The sequence below is a fragment of the Argopecten irradians genome, chromosome 14, assembly GCF_041381155.1.
Source record: "Argopecten irradians isolate NY chromosome 14, Ai_NY, whole genome shotgun sequence".
Lineage (NCBI taxonomy): Eukaryota > Metazoa > Mollusca > Bivalvia > Pectinida > Pectinidae > Argopecten > Argopecten irradians.
The window spans coordinates 29776461-29792438 of NC_091147.1; the positions used below are offsets into that span (position 1 = coordinate 29776461).

The 15978-nt window shown below is 42.0% G+C and overlaps 2 protein-coding genes across 3 annotated transcripts in view; both read left to right on the plus strand.

Moving 5' to 3' along the window:
- The window catches only part of LOC138306865 (splicing factor 3A subunit 1-like), a 242814-nt gene extending 227127 nt beyond the window's left edge, over positions 1-15687 (plus strand). The window contains exons 2-7 of the mRNA XM_069247374.1: positions 7954-8095; positions 10735-10973; positions 11546-11772; positions 13773-13874; positions 14230-14301; positions 14532-15687. Coding sequence (XP_069103475.1) covers positions 8013-8095; positions 10735-10973; positions 11546-11772; positions 13773-13874; positions 14230-14301; positions 14532-14633 — 825 coding nt within the window. The 5' untranslated portion in view covers positions 7954-8012 and the 3' untranslated portion in view covers positions 14634-15687. The remainder of the gene's footprint in view (positions 1-7953; positions 8096-10734; positions 10974-11545; positions 11773-13772; positions 13875-14229; positions 14302-14531) is intronic.
- Positions 1-15978, plus strand: part of LOC138306860 (deoxyribodipyrimidine photo-lyase-like) — a 247001-nt gene that overhangs the window by 57168 nt on the left and 173855 nt on the right. The gene's annotated exons all lie outside the window — the stretch shown is intronic.

A 15978-nucleotide genomic window follows, 5' to 3' on the forward strand; every position in this document is an offset into this window, starting at 1 on the left:
GACACAGTAGGTTAGGCTGACTAGATGGAGTTGACACAGTTAGTCAAGGCTGACTAGATGGAGTTGACACAGTAGGGTTAGGCTGACTAGATGGAGTTGACACAGTAGTAGGTAAGGCTGACTAGATGGAGTTGACACAGTAGATTAGGCTGACTAGATGGAGTTGACACAGTTAGTCAGGCTGACTAGATGGAGTTGACACAAGTAGTTAGGCTGACTAGGTAGAGTTGACACAGTAGATTAGGCTGATAGTTAGAGTTGACACAGTAGGTTAGGCTGACTATGGTAGAGTTGACACAGTAGGTTAGGCTGACTAGGTGGAGTTGACACAGTAGGTTAGGCTGGTTAGTTGGAGTTGACACAGTAGGTTACACAGGTAGAGTTGACACAGTAGGTAGACTTAGATGGAGTTGACACAGTAGGTTAGGCTGACTAGGTTAGAGTTGACACAGTAGGGTTACTGCTGGCTAAGTAAAGTTGACACAGTAGGTTAGGCTGACTAGATGGAGTTGACACAGTAGGTTAGGCTGGCTAGGTAAGAGTTGACACAGTAGGTTAGGCTGACTAGATGGAGTTGACACTATTTAGGTCAGGCTGACTAGGTATGGAGTTGACACAGTAGGTAGGCTGACTAGATAGAGTTGACACAGTAGGTTAGGCTGACTAGATGGTGGAGTTGACACAGTAGGTTAGGCTGGCTAGGTGGAGTTGACACAGTAGGTTAGGCTGCTAGTGGAGTTGACACAGTAGTTAGGCTGACTTAGTAGGAGTTGACACAGTAGGTTAGGCTGGCTAGGTATGGAGTTGACACAGTAGGTTAGGCTGGACTAGTTAGAGTTGACACAGTAGGGTTAGGCTGACTAGATGGAGTTGACACAGTAGGTTAGGCTGACTAGGTAGAGTTGACACAGTAGGTTAGGCTGGCTATTTAGAGTTGACACAGTAGTTTAGGCTGACTAGATGGAGTTGACACAGTAGTAGGCTGACTAGATGGAGTTGACACAGTAGTTTAAGGCTGACTAGGTGGAGTTGACACAGTAGGGTTAGGCTGACTAGATGGAGTTGACACAGTAGGTTAGGCTGACTAGATGGAGTTGACACAGTTAGTCATTTGGCTTAGGACTGACACGTGGTTAGCGCTAGAGTTGACACAGTAGGTTAGGCTGGCTAGATGGAGTTGACACAGTAGGTTAGGCTGGCTAGATAGAGTTGACACAGTAGGTTAGGCTGACTAGATGGAGTTGACACAGTTAGTCAGGCTGACTAGATGGAGTTGACACAGTAGGGTAGGCTGACTAGATGGAGTTGACACAGTAGGTTAGGCTGACTAGGTAGAGTTGACACAGTAGGTTAGGCTGGCTAGGTAGAGTTGACACAGTAGGTTAGGCTGACTAGATGGAGTTGACACAGTAGGTTAGGCTGACTAGGTAGAGTTGACACAGTAGGTTAGGCTGACTAGATGGAGTTGACACAGTAGGTTAGGCTGACTAGGTAGAGTTGACACAGTTAGTCAGGCTGACTAGAATGAGTTGACACAGTAGGTCAGGCTGACTAGATGGAGTTGACACAGTAGGTTAGGCTGACTAGGTAGAGTTGACAAGTAGATTAGGCTGACTAGATGGAGTTGACACAGTAGGTTAGGCTGACTTGGTAGAGTTGACACAGTAGGTTAGGCTGGCTAGGTAAAGTTGACACAGTAGGCTAGGCTGGTTAGTTAGAGTTGACACAGTTAGTCAGGCTTGCTAGATGGAGTTGACACAGTAGGTTAGGCTGACTAGGTAGAGTTGACACAGTAGGGTAGACTGACTAGATGGAGTTGACACAATAGGTTAGGCTGACTAGGCAGAGTTGACACAGTAGGTTAGGCTGGCTAGGTAGAGTTGACACAGTAGTCAGGCTGACTAGATGGAGTTGACACAGTAGGTTAGGCTGACTAGATGGAGTTGACACAGTAGGTTAGGCTGACTAGATGAACAGCAGTTGACACAGTAGGTTTAGGCTGACTAGATGGAGTTGACACAGTAGGTTAGGCTGACTAGGTAGAGTTGACACAGTAGGTTAGGCTGACTAGGTAGAGTTGACACAGTAGGTTAGGCTGACTAGATGGAGTTGACACAGTAGGTTAGGCTGACTAGGTAGAGTTGACACAGTAGGTTAGGCTGGCTAGGTAAAGTTGACACAGTAGGTTAGGCTGACTAGGTAGAGTTGACACAGTAGGTTAGGCTGGCTAAGTAAAGTTGACACAGTAGGTTAGGCTGACTATATGGAGTTGACACAGTAGGTTAGGCTGGCTATTTAAAGTTGACACAGTAGGTTATGCTGACTATATGGAGTTGACACTATTTTGTCATGCTGACTAGATGGAGTTGACACAGTAGGTAAGGCTGGCTAGGTAGAGTTGACACAGTAGGTAAGGCTGACTAGATGGAGTTGACACAGTAGGTTAGGCTGACTAGGTAGAGTTGACACAGTAGATTAGGCTGACTAGATGGAGTTGACACAGTAGGTTAGGCTGACTAGATGGAGTTGACACAGTAGGTTAGGCTGGCTAGGTAAAGTTGACACAGTAGGTTAGGCTGGCTAGTTAGAGTTGACACAGTAGGTTAGGCTGACTAGGTAGAGTTGACACAGTAGGTTAGGCTGACTAGGTAGAGTTGACACAGTAGGTTAGGCTGGCTATTTAAAGTTGACACAGTAGTTTATGCTGACTAGATGGAGTTGACACATTTAGTCATGCTGACTAGATGGAGTTGACACAGTAGGTAAGGCTGACTAGGTAGAGTTGACACAGTAGGTTAGGCTGACTAGATGGAGTTGACACAGTAGGTTAGGCTGACTAGATGGAGTTGTCACAGTTAGTCATTCTGGCTAGACGGAGTTGACACGGTAGGTTAGGCTGGCTAGACGGAATTGACACAGTTAGTCAGGCTGGCTAGATGGAGTTGACACAGTTAGTCAGACTGTTTAGGCTAGAGTTGACACAGTAGGTTAGGCTGGCTAGTTAGAGTTGACACAGTAGGTTAGGCTGGCTAGGTAGAGTTGACACAGTAGGTAAGGCTGACTAGATGGAGTTGACACAGTAGGTTATGCTGACTAGATGGAGTTGACACAGTAGGTTAGGCTGACTAGATAGAGTTGACACAGTAGGTTAGGCTGACTAGATGGAGTTGACACAGTAGGTTAGGCTGACTAGATGGAGTTGACACAGTAGGTCAGGCTGACTAGATGGAGTTGACACAGTAGGTTAGGCTGACTAGGTAGAGTTGACACAGTAGGGTAGGCTGACTAGATGGAGTTGACACAGTAGGTTAGGCTGACTAGGTAGAGTTGACACAGTAGGTTAGGCTGGCTAGGTAAAGTTGACACAGTAGGTTAGGCTGGCTAGTTAGAGTTGACACAGTAGGGTAGGCTGACTAGATGGAGTTGACACAGTAGGTTAGGCTGACTAGGTAGAGTTGACACAGTAGGTTAGGCTGGCTAGGTAAAGTTGACACAGTAGGTTAGGCTGGCTAGTTAGAGTTGACACAGTAGGTTAGGCTGGCTAGGTAGAGTTGACACAGTAGGTTAGGCTGACTAGGTAGAGTTGACACAGTTAGTTAGGCTGACTAGATGGATTTGACACAGTAGGTTAGGCTGGCTAGGCAGAGTTGATACAGTAGGTTACGCTGGCAAGGTAGAGTTGACACAGTTAGTCAGGCTGACTAGATGGATTTGACACAGAAGGTTAGGCTGGCTAGGCAGAGTTGACACAGTAGGTTAGGCTGGCTAGGTAGAGTTGACACAGTAGGTTAGGCTGGCTAGTTAGAGTTGACACAGTAGGTTAGGCTGACTAGATGGAGTTGACACAGTAGGTTAGGCTGGCTAGGCAGAGTTGATACAGTAGGTTAGGCTGGCTAGGTAGAGTTGACACAGTTAGTCAGGCTGACTAGATGTTTTTGACACAGAAGTTTATGCTGACTAGGTGAAGTTGACACAGTAGATTAGGCTGGCTAGGTAGAGGTGACACAGTTAGTCAGGCTGACTAGATAGAGTTGACACAGTAGCTTAGGCTGGCTAGGTAGAGTTGACACAGTAGGTTAGGCTGGCTAGGTAAGAGTTGACACAGTAGGTTAGGCTGGCTAGTTAGAGTTGACACAGTAGGTTAGGCTGGCTAGGTAGAGTTGACACAGTTAGTCAGACTGACTAGATGGAGTTGACACAGTAGCTTAGGCTGTCTAGATGGAGTTGACACAGTATGTTAGGCCGACTAGATGGAGTTGACACAGTTAGTCAGGCTTGCTAGATGGAGTTGACACAGTTAGTTAGGCTGGCTAGGCAGAGTTGACACAGTAGGTTAAGCTGGCTAGGTAGATTTGACACAGTTAGTCAGGCTGACTAGATGGAGTTGACACAGAAGATTATGATGACAAGGGTGAGTTGACACAGTATATTAGGCTGACTAGATGGAGTTTACACAGTAGGTTAGGCTTGCTAGATGGAGTTGACACAGTTAGTTAGGCTGGCTTGGCAGAGTTGACACAGTAGGGTAGGCTGACTAGATGGAGTTGACACAGTAGGTTAGGCTGGCTAGATGGAGTTGACACAGTAGGTTAGGCTGGCTAGGTAGAGTTGACACAGTTAGTCAGGCTGACTAGAATGAGTTGACACAGTTAGTCAGGCTGACTAGATGGAGTTGACACAGTAGGTTAGGCTGGCTAGGTAGAGTTGACACAGTAGGTGTAGGCTGGACTAGGATAGAGTTGACACAGTAGGTTAGGCTGACTAGATGGAGTTGACACAGTAGGTTAGGCTGACTAGGTAGAGTTGACACAGTAGGTTAGGCTGACTAGATGGAGTTGACACAGTAGGTTAGGCTGACTAGATGGAGTTGACACAGTAGGTTAGGCTGACTAGATGGAGTTGACACAGTAGGTTAGGCTGACTAGATGGAGTTGACACAGTTAGTCAGGCTGACTAGATGGAGTTGACACAGTAGGTTAGGCTGACTAGATGGAGTTGACACAGTAGGTTAGGCTGACTAGGTAGAGTTGACACAGTAGGTTAGGCTGACTAGATGGAGTTGACACAGTAGGTTAGGCTGACTAGATGGAGTTGACACAGTAGGTTAGGCTGACTAGATGGAGTTGACACAGTAGGTTAGGCTGGCTAGGTAGAGTTGACACAGTTAGTTAGGCTGACTAGATGGAGTTGACACAGTAGGTTAGGCTGACTAGATGGAGTTGACACAGTAGGTTAGGCTGGCTAGGCAGAGTTGATACAGTAGGTTAGGCTGGCTAGGTAGAGTTGACACAGTTAGTCAGGCTGACTAGATGGATTTGACACAGAAGGTTAGGCTGACTAGATGGAGTTGACACAGTAGGTTAGGCTGGCTAGGTAGAGTTGACACAGTAGGTTAGGCTGGCTAGGTAGAGTTGACACAGTTAGTCAGGCTGACTAGATGGATTTGACACAGAAGGTTAGGCTGGCTAGGCAGAGTTGATACAGTAGGTTAGGCTGGCTAGGTAGAGTTGACACAGTTAGTCAGGCTGACTAGATGGATTTGACACAGAAGGTTATGCTGACTAGATGGAGTTGACACAGTAGATTAGGCTGGCTAGGCAGAGTTGATACAGTAGGTTAGGCTGGCTAGGTAGAGTTGACACAGTTAGTCAGGCTGACTAGATGGAGTTGACACAGTAGCTTAGGCTGACTAGGTAGAGTTGACACAGTAGGTTAGGCAGGCTAGGTAAAGTTGACACAGTAGGTTAGGCTGGCTAGTTAGAGTTGACACAGATGGTTAGGCTAGCTATGGAGTTGACACAGTTAGTCAGGCTGACTAGATGGAGTTGACACAGTAGGGTAGGCTGACTAGATGGAGTTGACACATTAGGTAAGGTAAGGCTGACTAGATGGAGTTGACACAGTTAGTCAGGCTGACTAGAATGAGTTGACACAGTTAGTCAGGCTGACTAGATGGAGTTGACACAGTAGGTTAGGCTGACTAGATGGAGTTGACACAGTAGGTTAGGCTGACTAGGTGAAGTTGACACAGTAGGTTAGGCTGACTAGATGGAGTTGACACAGTAGGTTAGGCTGACTAGGTAGAGTTGACACAGTAGGGTAGGCTGACTAGATGGAGTTGACACAGTAGGTTAGGCTGACTAGGTAGAGTTGACACAGTAGGTTAGGCTGACTAGATGGAGTTGACACAGTAGGTTAGGCTGACTAGGTAGAGTTGACACAGTAGGTTAGGCTGGCTAAGTAAAGTTGACACAGTAGGTTAGGCTGACTATATGGAGTTGACACAGTAGGTTAGGCTGGCTATTTAAAGTTGACACAGTAGGTTATGCTGACTATATGGAGTTGACACTATTTTGTCATGCTGACTAGATGGAGTTGACACAGTAGGTAAGGCTGGCTAGGTAGAGTTGACACAGTAGGTAAGGCTGGCTAGGTGGAGTTGACACAGTAGGTTAGGCTGACTAGGTAGAGTTGACACAGTAGGTTAGGCTGACTAGATGGAGTTGACACAGTAGGTTAGGCTGACTAGGTAGAGTTGACACAGTAGGGTAGACTGACTAGATGGAGTTGACACAGTAGGTTAGGCTGACTAGGTAGAGTTGACACAGTAGGTTAGGCTGGCTATTTAAAGTTGACACAGTAGTTTATGCTGACTAGATGGAGTTGACACATTTAGTCATGCTGACTAGATGGAGTTGACACAGTAGGTAAGGCTGACTAGGTAGAGTTGACACAGTAGGGTAGGCTGACTAGATGGAGTTGACACAGTAGGTTAGGCTGACTAGATGGAGTTGTCACAGTTAGTCATTCTGGCTAGACGGAGTTGACACGGTAGGTTAGGCTGGCTAGACGGAATTGACACAGTTAGTCAGGCTGGCTAGATGGAGTTGACACAGTTAGTCAGACTGTTTAGGCAGAGTTGACACAGTAGGTTAGGCTGACTAGGTAGAGTTGACACAGTAGGTTAGGCTGACTAGGTAGAGTTGACACAGTAGGGTAGACTGACTAGATGGAGTTGACACAGTAGGTTAGGCTGACTAGGTAGAGTTGACACAGTAGGTTAGGCTTGCTATTTAAAGTTGACACAGTAGGTTATGCTGACTATATGGAGTTGACACATTTAGTCATGCTGACTAGATGGAGTTGACACAGTAGGTTAGGCTGACTAGGTAGAGTTGACACAGTAGGGTAGGCTGACTAGATGGAGTTGACACAGTAGGTTAGGCTGACTAGATGGAGTTGTCACATTTAGTCATTCTGGCTAGACGGAGTTGACACAGTAGGTTAGGCTGGCTAGACGGAATTGACACAGTTAGTCAGGCTGGCTAGATGGAGTTGACACAGTTAGTCAGGCTGTTTAGGCAGAGTTGGTACAGTAGGTTAGGCTGGCTAGACGGAATTGACACAGTTAGTCAGGCTGGCTAGATGGAGTTGACACAGTAGGTTAGGCTGACTAGGTAGATTTGACACAGTAGGTTAGGCTGGCTAGGTAGATTTGACACCGTAGGTTAGGCTGGCTGCAGCTGATGAAGAACCCAATGTTTTTATTGTCTTTTGTTGTACTTCATGATGATTTAATTGCCAGTTGTTCTTGATGTTAACTACCTTACAGTAAAAGCTAAGTAGAGTATGTAATTTCCTGTGGTTTGAATATGCATAATGGCTATCAATACCAAGAACAATAACTACTGTCAGTGAAGCTGATGTATGTAAGGAACATTGTATGGTTTGACAAGGTCTTAAACATACTTACTTTTGTATACAAAATTCGTGGATTCTTAGAAATTAAGATAATATTTATCGTTGAGAAAATGTTATAAACATATGAATATACATTTGAACCTTAGGCATTCAAATTGCAAAATTATCTTGCTATGAAAAAGTTCTTGGCTATAAAAACATGAGAATTGGTCGGCATGAAATAAGGGAGTTTACATTGATGGTTTGTGTTACAGATTGGTGAGGAAGAGAAGAAGGAAAAGAAAGTGGTATGGGATGGCCACACGGCTTCTATGGAGAAAGTCACACAGAAGGCCCGCGAAAATATCACCATAGAGGAACAGATCGCCGTCATACATAAAGTCAAGGGACTCCTGTGAGTGTATATATACACACCATCCTCATAGCTTCAATATTGTAGCTCAAAAGACTTTAAAACACTCATAATGGTGTCGTCTTTAGAGCTGCAATTGGTGCCTATTACTGATAATTGAGCAAAGTAATGATTGTGCAAACCATATTAAACGTTTGTTTGCATTTTATCGTACTTGATTTATATTGCTTAACTTCTAAGCAATAATACTGAACCATATAAAATATCAAATTGATAATCTGACATTATTTTTTCACATATGAATATGTATGTGTTTTCGAAGAATAATTATTGGAAATCTTCAAATTGTGACCTTGACGTCATATGAGCAATAGGGTAGATATTAAGAATGGTTGTTATTAGCTCACCTGGTCCGAAGGACCGAGGTGAGCTTATGGGATACCGCAGCGTCCGGCGTCCGGCGTCCATCAACAATTGACTTCTTCTCCATAACCGCTGGTCGGATTTTAACAAAATTTGACTGGTAGCATCCTTATGGGCTACTAACTGAAAATTGTACAAATGATGGGGCTGATCCCCCGGGGGCCTGAGGGGCGGGGCCAAAAGGGGTCAATTTGGCTATTTCCATATAAACGACTTCTTCTCTGAAACCAAGCATGGGATAGCACCCATAATGCAATGTTAGCATCCTTATAGGGTGGGGATTCAAAATTGTACAAATGATGGGGCTGACCCCCTTGGGGCCTGAGGGGCGGGGTCAAAAGGGGTCAATTTGGCTATTTCCATATAAACGACTTCTTCTCTGACACTAAGCATGGAATAGCACTCATAATGCAATGGTAGTATCGTTATAGGGTGGGGATTCAAAATTGTACAAATGATGGGGCTGACCCCGGGGGGGCCTGAGGGGCGGAGTCAAAAGGGGTCAATTTGGCTATTTTCATATAAATGACTTCTCTGAAAACAAGCATAGGATAGCACCCATAATGCAATGGTACCATCCTTATAGGGTGGGGAGTCAAAATTGTACAAATGATGGGGCTGACCTCCCGGGGGCCTTAGGGGCGGGGTCAAAAGGGACCAATTTGGCTATTTCCATATAAATGACTTCTTCTCTGCAACTAAGCGTGGTATAGCACCCATAATGCAATGGTAGCATCCTTATAGGCTGGGGATTCAAAATTGTACAAATGATGGGGCTGACTCCCCGGGGGCCTGAGGGGCGGGGTCAAAAGGGGCCAATTTGGCTATTTCCATATATACGACTTCTTCTCTGAAACTAAGCATGGTATAGCACCCATAGTACAATGGTAGCATCCTTATAGTGTGGGGATTCAAAATTGTGCAAATGATAGGGCTGACCCCCCGGGGGCCTGAGGGGCGGGGTCAAAAGGGGTCAATTTGGCTATTTCTATATAAATGACTTCTTCTCTGCAACTAAGCATGGTATAGCACCCATAATACAATGGTAGCATCCTTATAGGGTGGGGATTCCAAATTGTGCAAATGATAGGGCTGACCCCCGGGGGCCTGAGGGGCGGGGTCAAAAGTGGTCAATTTTCATATAAATGACTTTTTCTCTGCAACTTAACATGGGATTACGCTCATAATGCAATGGTTACATCCTTATAGGGTTTGGATTCAAAATTTTGCAAATGATGGGGCTGACCTCCCGGGGGCCTTAAAGGTGGGGTCAAAAGGGGAGTTAATTTAGCTATTTCCATATAAAACGACTTCTTCTCTGCAACTAAGAATGGAAGAGCACTTATATGGTAGCATCCTTATAGGGTTGGGATTTGAAATTGTACAAATGATAGGGCTGACCCCCGGGGCCTTAGACGGCAATAGATGCGAGGTCAAAAAGGTCAATTAGGCTACTACTTTCATATAAATTACTTTGTCTCTGAATCTATGTATTGTATAGCATATTTGTATGGTATCAATAGCATCATTGTATGGTTGTGATTCAAAATTAAACTTTGGGAGTCAATTTTGCTTATTTTTCTAATTGTCATAGTCTTGTGATAATTACTAACAAAAAACCAGGTGAGCGATACAGGCCCTCTGGGCCTCTTGTTTTTTTTTAGAAAAAAAATAAATTTAAATGCATGTATACAAATAAAAAAGGAAATCTACAAAATAGTATAGAACATTTTGGCCGAGTGATTTTCTGAGGCAGTGCTCCACTACATGTAGGCACCATTTTGTACCTGGCTGATAGGTATAGTAGACCAGGTACGTACATTCATTCTAACCATCCTCACTTTTATCACATAACTGATCAGTCATTTTCTAAAAGCCTTGACACAACATCTAATTTCCTAAAATACTGTGTAGCAGGGTTAAAAAATACACCAATTTGTATTTGATATGAGAAAATTTCATTCTTTAACTTATAATACATATTTGATTCAATGATCAAATTTTCATGACAACAACACTTTCCAGGAAATCATCAAAATATAATAATTCTAGAAAATTACCAGTTAGACAGGGAATTGATGTTGTTATGCGAAACCCGGCATCAGGGCTTTAACAATAGACTATTTCTTCATAACCACTGATGTCAAAACCCCCATTTTGTAAAACATTTTGAGATAATCACTAAATAAAGCATGTGAGCAATACAGGCCATTTGGGTCCCTTGTTTGTATATCTAATTAATAATTTATGGATTGTAGACCAGATGAGGAAAAGGAAAAGATTGGGCCAGCAATACCAAAGCAGCCTCCACCTCCTAAGGCTGCCCCACCCCCTCCACCACCCAAGTCTCAACCCCCACCCCCTCAGGCTCCGAAGCCAGCTCCTGTACAGAAGATGCCACCTCGTCCTCCACAGCAACAGCATATGCCACAGCCACTGATGCAACAACCTCGTGGTGGCCTCATGGTGTTGCCGCCCAGACCACCGATGCCGCTAGGTGAGTAGCTGATGTGTTTTAGCCTTTTTGTGAACAAGAGGGCCACTTGCTAAATAGATGCAAATCAGGCAGCCATCATGGATTTTGATAATTGAAGTTTATGCTATTTCTCAGAAAGTACTGAAGAATTTGTGTCATATTCAAGTTTCCCAATGATTCTAGTGCATATTTCATTTTGGGACCGATCAGTTGAAGTTTGTTCTCACTATTTCTCAGAAAGTACTGAAGTGATCTGTATCTCTTTCATATGCAGGTTCCCTAGACCCATTGTTGTGCATATTGCATTTTGAGTCTGATCAGTAAACAAGACTGGTCGCCATCTTTGATTTTGATCTTTGAAGTTTGTTACCGCTCTATCTCAGAAAGTACTGAGGGGATCTTTCTCAAATTTCATACGTAGTACAAATTTATGTGTTAAAGTTTTTAAAGCTGAGAAAAGATCCCTCTTTCAATTGTCAGACATAGATCATTCTTTGGTGTCTCTTATCTATTCCCACCTAAAGTCACGGATGTTTCTATGAGTCTTGATTACTGTCTCTTTCTGTACTTACAATTTTTTTTGTTCTGAACAGGGATCCATCCTCAGATGCACATGCCACAACATATGATGCCTGGACCTCCACATGGGCCCCCTCACCCCCCAAACTACCCTCCATCTCTGATGGGCAACCGACCCCCAGGCCCACCTCACAAGAGCCACCATCCACCACCACCAGCAATGGAGGACGAACCTGTGGCTAAAAAACAGAAAACAGAGGACCAACTGGTCCCAGAGAGCGAATTTCTCAAACGAAACAAGGTGAGTTGTTCCATTTCATTTTAAAATATTTTTTTGAATCAAAAAGATTTAATTTTTGATCATGTGAGTTGTTAAGGAGTATATCAGCTTCACCCCATCTGATCTTTATTTCTTATCTTTGAAATCTATGAAGAGAACATCTAATTAATTGTTCAATCCTGTGTCCAATTAGCTCATTAACCTTCGACATTCTAAAATGGACTAGTCCAGCCTTAGAAGAAGACATCTAAAATGGACTAGTCCAGCCTTAGAAGAAGACAAATCTAAAATGGACTAGTCCAGCCTTAGAAGAAGACAAATCTAAAATTGACTAGTCCAGCCTTTCAAGTAGACGAATCTAACATGCTTGTTCTGAGGTGAATGGGTTAAGAAGAAGACAAATCTAAAATTGACTAGTCCAGCCTTTCAAGTAGAGGAATCTAACATGCTTGTTCTGAGGTGAATGGGTTAATGTTGGCTGCTTTTTAGGTCACCTGAAACGAAGTCTCAAGTGACCTATTTTCATCGCCTTTTGTCTGTCGTGCATCATGTGTCCGTAAACAATTTACATTTTCGACTTCTTCTCCGAAACTGCTGAAGCAATTTCAATGAAAATTTGCACAAACCTTAATTCTTAGGCATAAGGCCAATCAAAATTGTGAATTATATGGTCCCCACCCCCCAGGGGCCTTAGGGGCGGGGTCAAAAGGGGTTAAATAGGCTAAAACTTCCAAAATCTTCTCCTGAAATTCTGGAAATGGTAGAATCAAATACTTTTCGTAGATAGAAAGGTCTTAAGGTCTTTACAAAAATTGTGAATTATATGACCCAGGGGTCTCACGTTTCACCCTGGGAAGGGGGCCAAGTTTACTACAGTTTATATAGGGAAAACACATTTATGAGCATTTTTTGCTCAATTTTCATTAGAAACGAGTCAAACTAGGTTAGAATTATAAGACTGAGATATCATTTTAACATCATATCCATATTGGTCCAGGCCGACCCCTTTGGGGCAGAGTGGCGGGGCCAAAAAAGGTCAAATAGGCTAAAACTTAAAAAATATTCTTCTAAAATTCTGGAAATGGTAGAATCAAATACACTTTATAGATGGTCTTAAAGTGTGTTTTATAAAAATTGTGAATTATATGACCCTGAGGTCTCATGTTTCCCCTTGGGGAGGGGGTCAAGTTTACTATAGTTTATGTAGGAAAAACACATTAATGAGCATTTTTTGCTCAATTTTCATATAAATGAGTCAAACTTGGTTAGATTTATTAGCCTGAGATAGCATTATAATATCATTTCCTTATTGGTCCTGGCCGACCCCCTGGGGGTAGAGGGGCGGGGCTAAAAAAGGGTCAAATATGCTAAAACTTCAAAAATCTTCTAAAGTTCTGGAAATAGTAGAATCAAATAATTATAGATGGAAAGGTCCTAAGGTGTTTTATAAAAATTGTGAATTATATGACCCTAGGGTCTCATGTTTCCCCTTGGGGTGGGGGTCAAATTTACTATAGTTTATATAGGAAAAATACATTAATGAGCATTTTTTGCTCAATTTTCATAAGAAATGAGTCAAACTTGGTTAGAATTATTAGCCTGAGAAATAGCATTTTAACATCCATATCAGTCCTCGATGACCTCCTGGGGGACCAGAGGGGCAGGACCAAACAGGGTCAAAATGATTAAAATTTCAAAAAATACTTCTAAGTTCACATGTTTGATGGAAGCAAATACTCTTCATAGTCTAAAAAGTCAAATTTATAAGTCACTGACCAACTTAAAGACCCAGCATATAATGTTTATATGTCTTTAATTTGTTTCATTATTTGTTTCATTATATAACTCAGGTGACCGTTAAGGCCCATGGGCCTCTTGTATAATTAAAAACTTTGTCTACTAAGGAGGCCTCGTGTCTTCACTGACCTCAAATTTAATAACACTCAGCGTGTTCTAATTTTACACCAGGGTCCTGTCACCTCCAGGTTAATAACACTTGATGTGTTCTAATTTTATAACAGGGGCCTGTCACCTTCAAAGTGGTCATTCCAAAGGTCACAGACAAGGCAGAATGGAAGTTGAATGGTCAGACTTTGTCCTTTACACTTCCTCTCACGGATACGGTAAGTTTACAGAACTGTTGCAAATGTGTAAATGGGTGTATATATGGACAAGGACTGTTCCAAAATAAGGTGTTCATGGGTGTAATATGGAATGGACTGTCATAAGATTATGTATTCATGGGAGTATAATGGAATTGACTGTCCCAAAATTACAAGTTGCTAGAACAGGAAGTAATATAGACTATTGATTTGACCTGATAATAATATTATATATCAGAGAGTCTTACACTTTATATACTCATTTATGCAACAGGATAATTGATACAAAAAAGGAAACATTTCAAACCACTCAACCATCAGGTCTTTGACTCTGAGGAAAAGATCAATAATCTACACAATGTTGTTTTGTTTTCAGATCTCCGTGATGAAAGCCAAACTGAACGAAAGTTTGGGGCTACCTGCTGGAAAGCAGAAGTTACAACACGAGGTAAGTTTTGTTTAAATACGAGGTAAGTTTTGTTTAAATACAAAGTGTACATGTTTATTTAGTCCTCTGCTCCTCCTATGCTTACTTTAATCTAAAGATATTGATAAAAGTTATTTTAAAGATTACAAGACATATCTCACAAAACTTTACTTTCTCTAAAACTGTAATTATAGTAATGATATACTGTATAACCTGGTGAATTGCTGAAATTTCAACTGTCTGTTTTATAGGGAATATTCATGAAAGATTCCAACTCTTTGGCCTACTACAACTTTGTGAAAGGGGCCACTGTTCAGCTGCAGCTGAAGGAAAGAGGAGGAAGAAAAAAGTAGATATCTACAATGAAACAGTTCTTGTTTTTGATAAGTTATTTCTCATGATGAAAAAGTTATTTTTTCCTGAAGCAAGAGCTAACTTCCTTCCTTGGTGGGATGAAGTGTCATTTACTTTTGAAATGTTCTCAAAGAAAACACTGGAGGGAACCAAGATTCTATTGATAAATGTAAATTTGTAATATGGTGTAAGACAGAGAGGGGTATTCTTGTGTACATCAGAAAAATAATAAAATTCTATACATAAATGAATAGAAATTTTGTATCATTGTAATGATGAATGTATAAGATAAAATATTAAATATCAGATAAAAAAAATAAGTAATTCCAATTTATGATTTTGGCACCATTAAGCTGTTTCAAAAGAAAGATTGCCCCTTTAGATTTATAATTAATAAGCGGTAAACCATATCACTTGTAATAAGATGCTTTATTCTTCCTATGATGACAAATAGAATTGAAGACTTGAGAGGTTTGTAGCTGATATGACAGTAAAAGGGGTTTTGTAGATGATATGTTTATTCTTCGCTTGGTACCTATAGATATTTTCATTGAATCGTAAGGTATAATTACATTTTTCACGCAAATTTGACTGGATGATTGTGCCCTTTGCATCTTTAGACAAATTAAAACAAAACAAACAAAACGGAAACATTCTTTCTAAAATCTGGCATTGTAGGGTTCGTCTTATCCCTAGTTGTACAGATGTCATTTTGAGGCCGATTGGTAGATATACACGTGCATAATATGTTGAATTGAATGGAGTGAAAAAAGAGAAGAGTAATTAAAATTTTCCATCTTTTATATTTGACTGGTAAAGATGATTGCCATGCACAAACATTCATCTGTGATTTTTATTATAAATCTGTATATCATCAACAAAACTACTGGGAAAACACTTTTCTTCGACCTTACAAATATAATAAAAAAATGACTGTTTTGAAATCATATAAAATACAGCGATTTTGATATGAAAGTCACATACTCTATAATCATTCTTTGTACATCCATTGTATTTTATTTGATTGTATGTGAATAAAAAGAATGAACATTTCATGCTGTTGAAATTGGTTTTTAGCTCACCTGGCCCGAAGGGCTGGTGAGCTTATGTCATGGTGCGGCGTCCGTCGTCCGTCCGTCGTCTATCCGTCCGTCCATCCGTCAACATTTCCTTTAAATCGCTACTAGTCATAGAGTTCTGCATGGATTGTAACCAAATTTGGCCACAAACATCCTTAGGGGAAGGGGAACAGAACTTGTATAAATTTTGGCTCTGGCCCCCCGGGGGCTGGAGGGATGGGGCCCAATAGGGGAAATAGAGGTAAATCCTTTAAATCGCTACTAG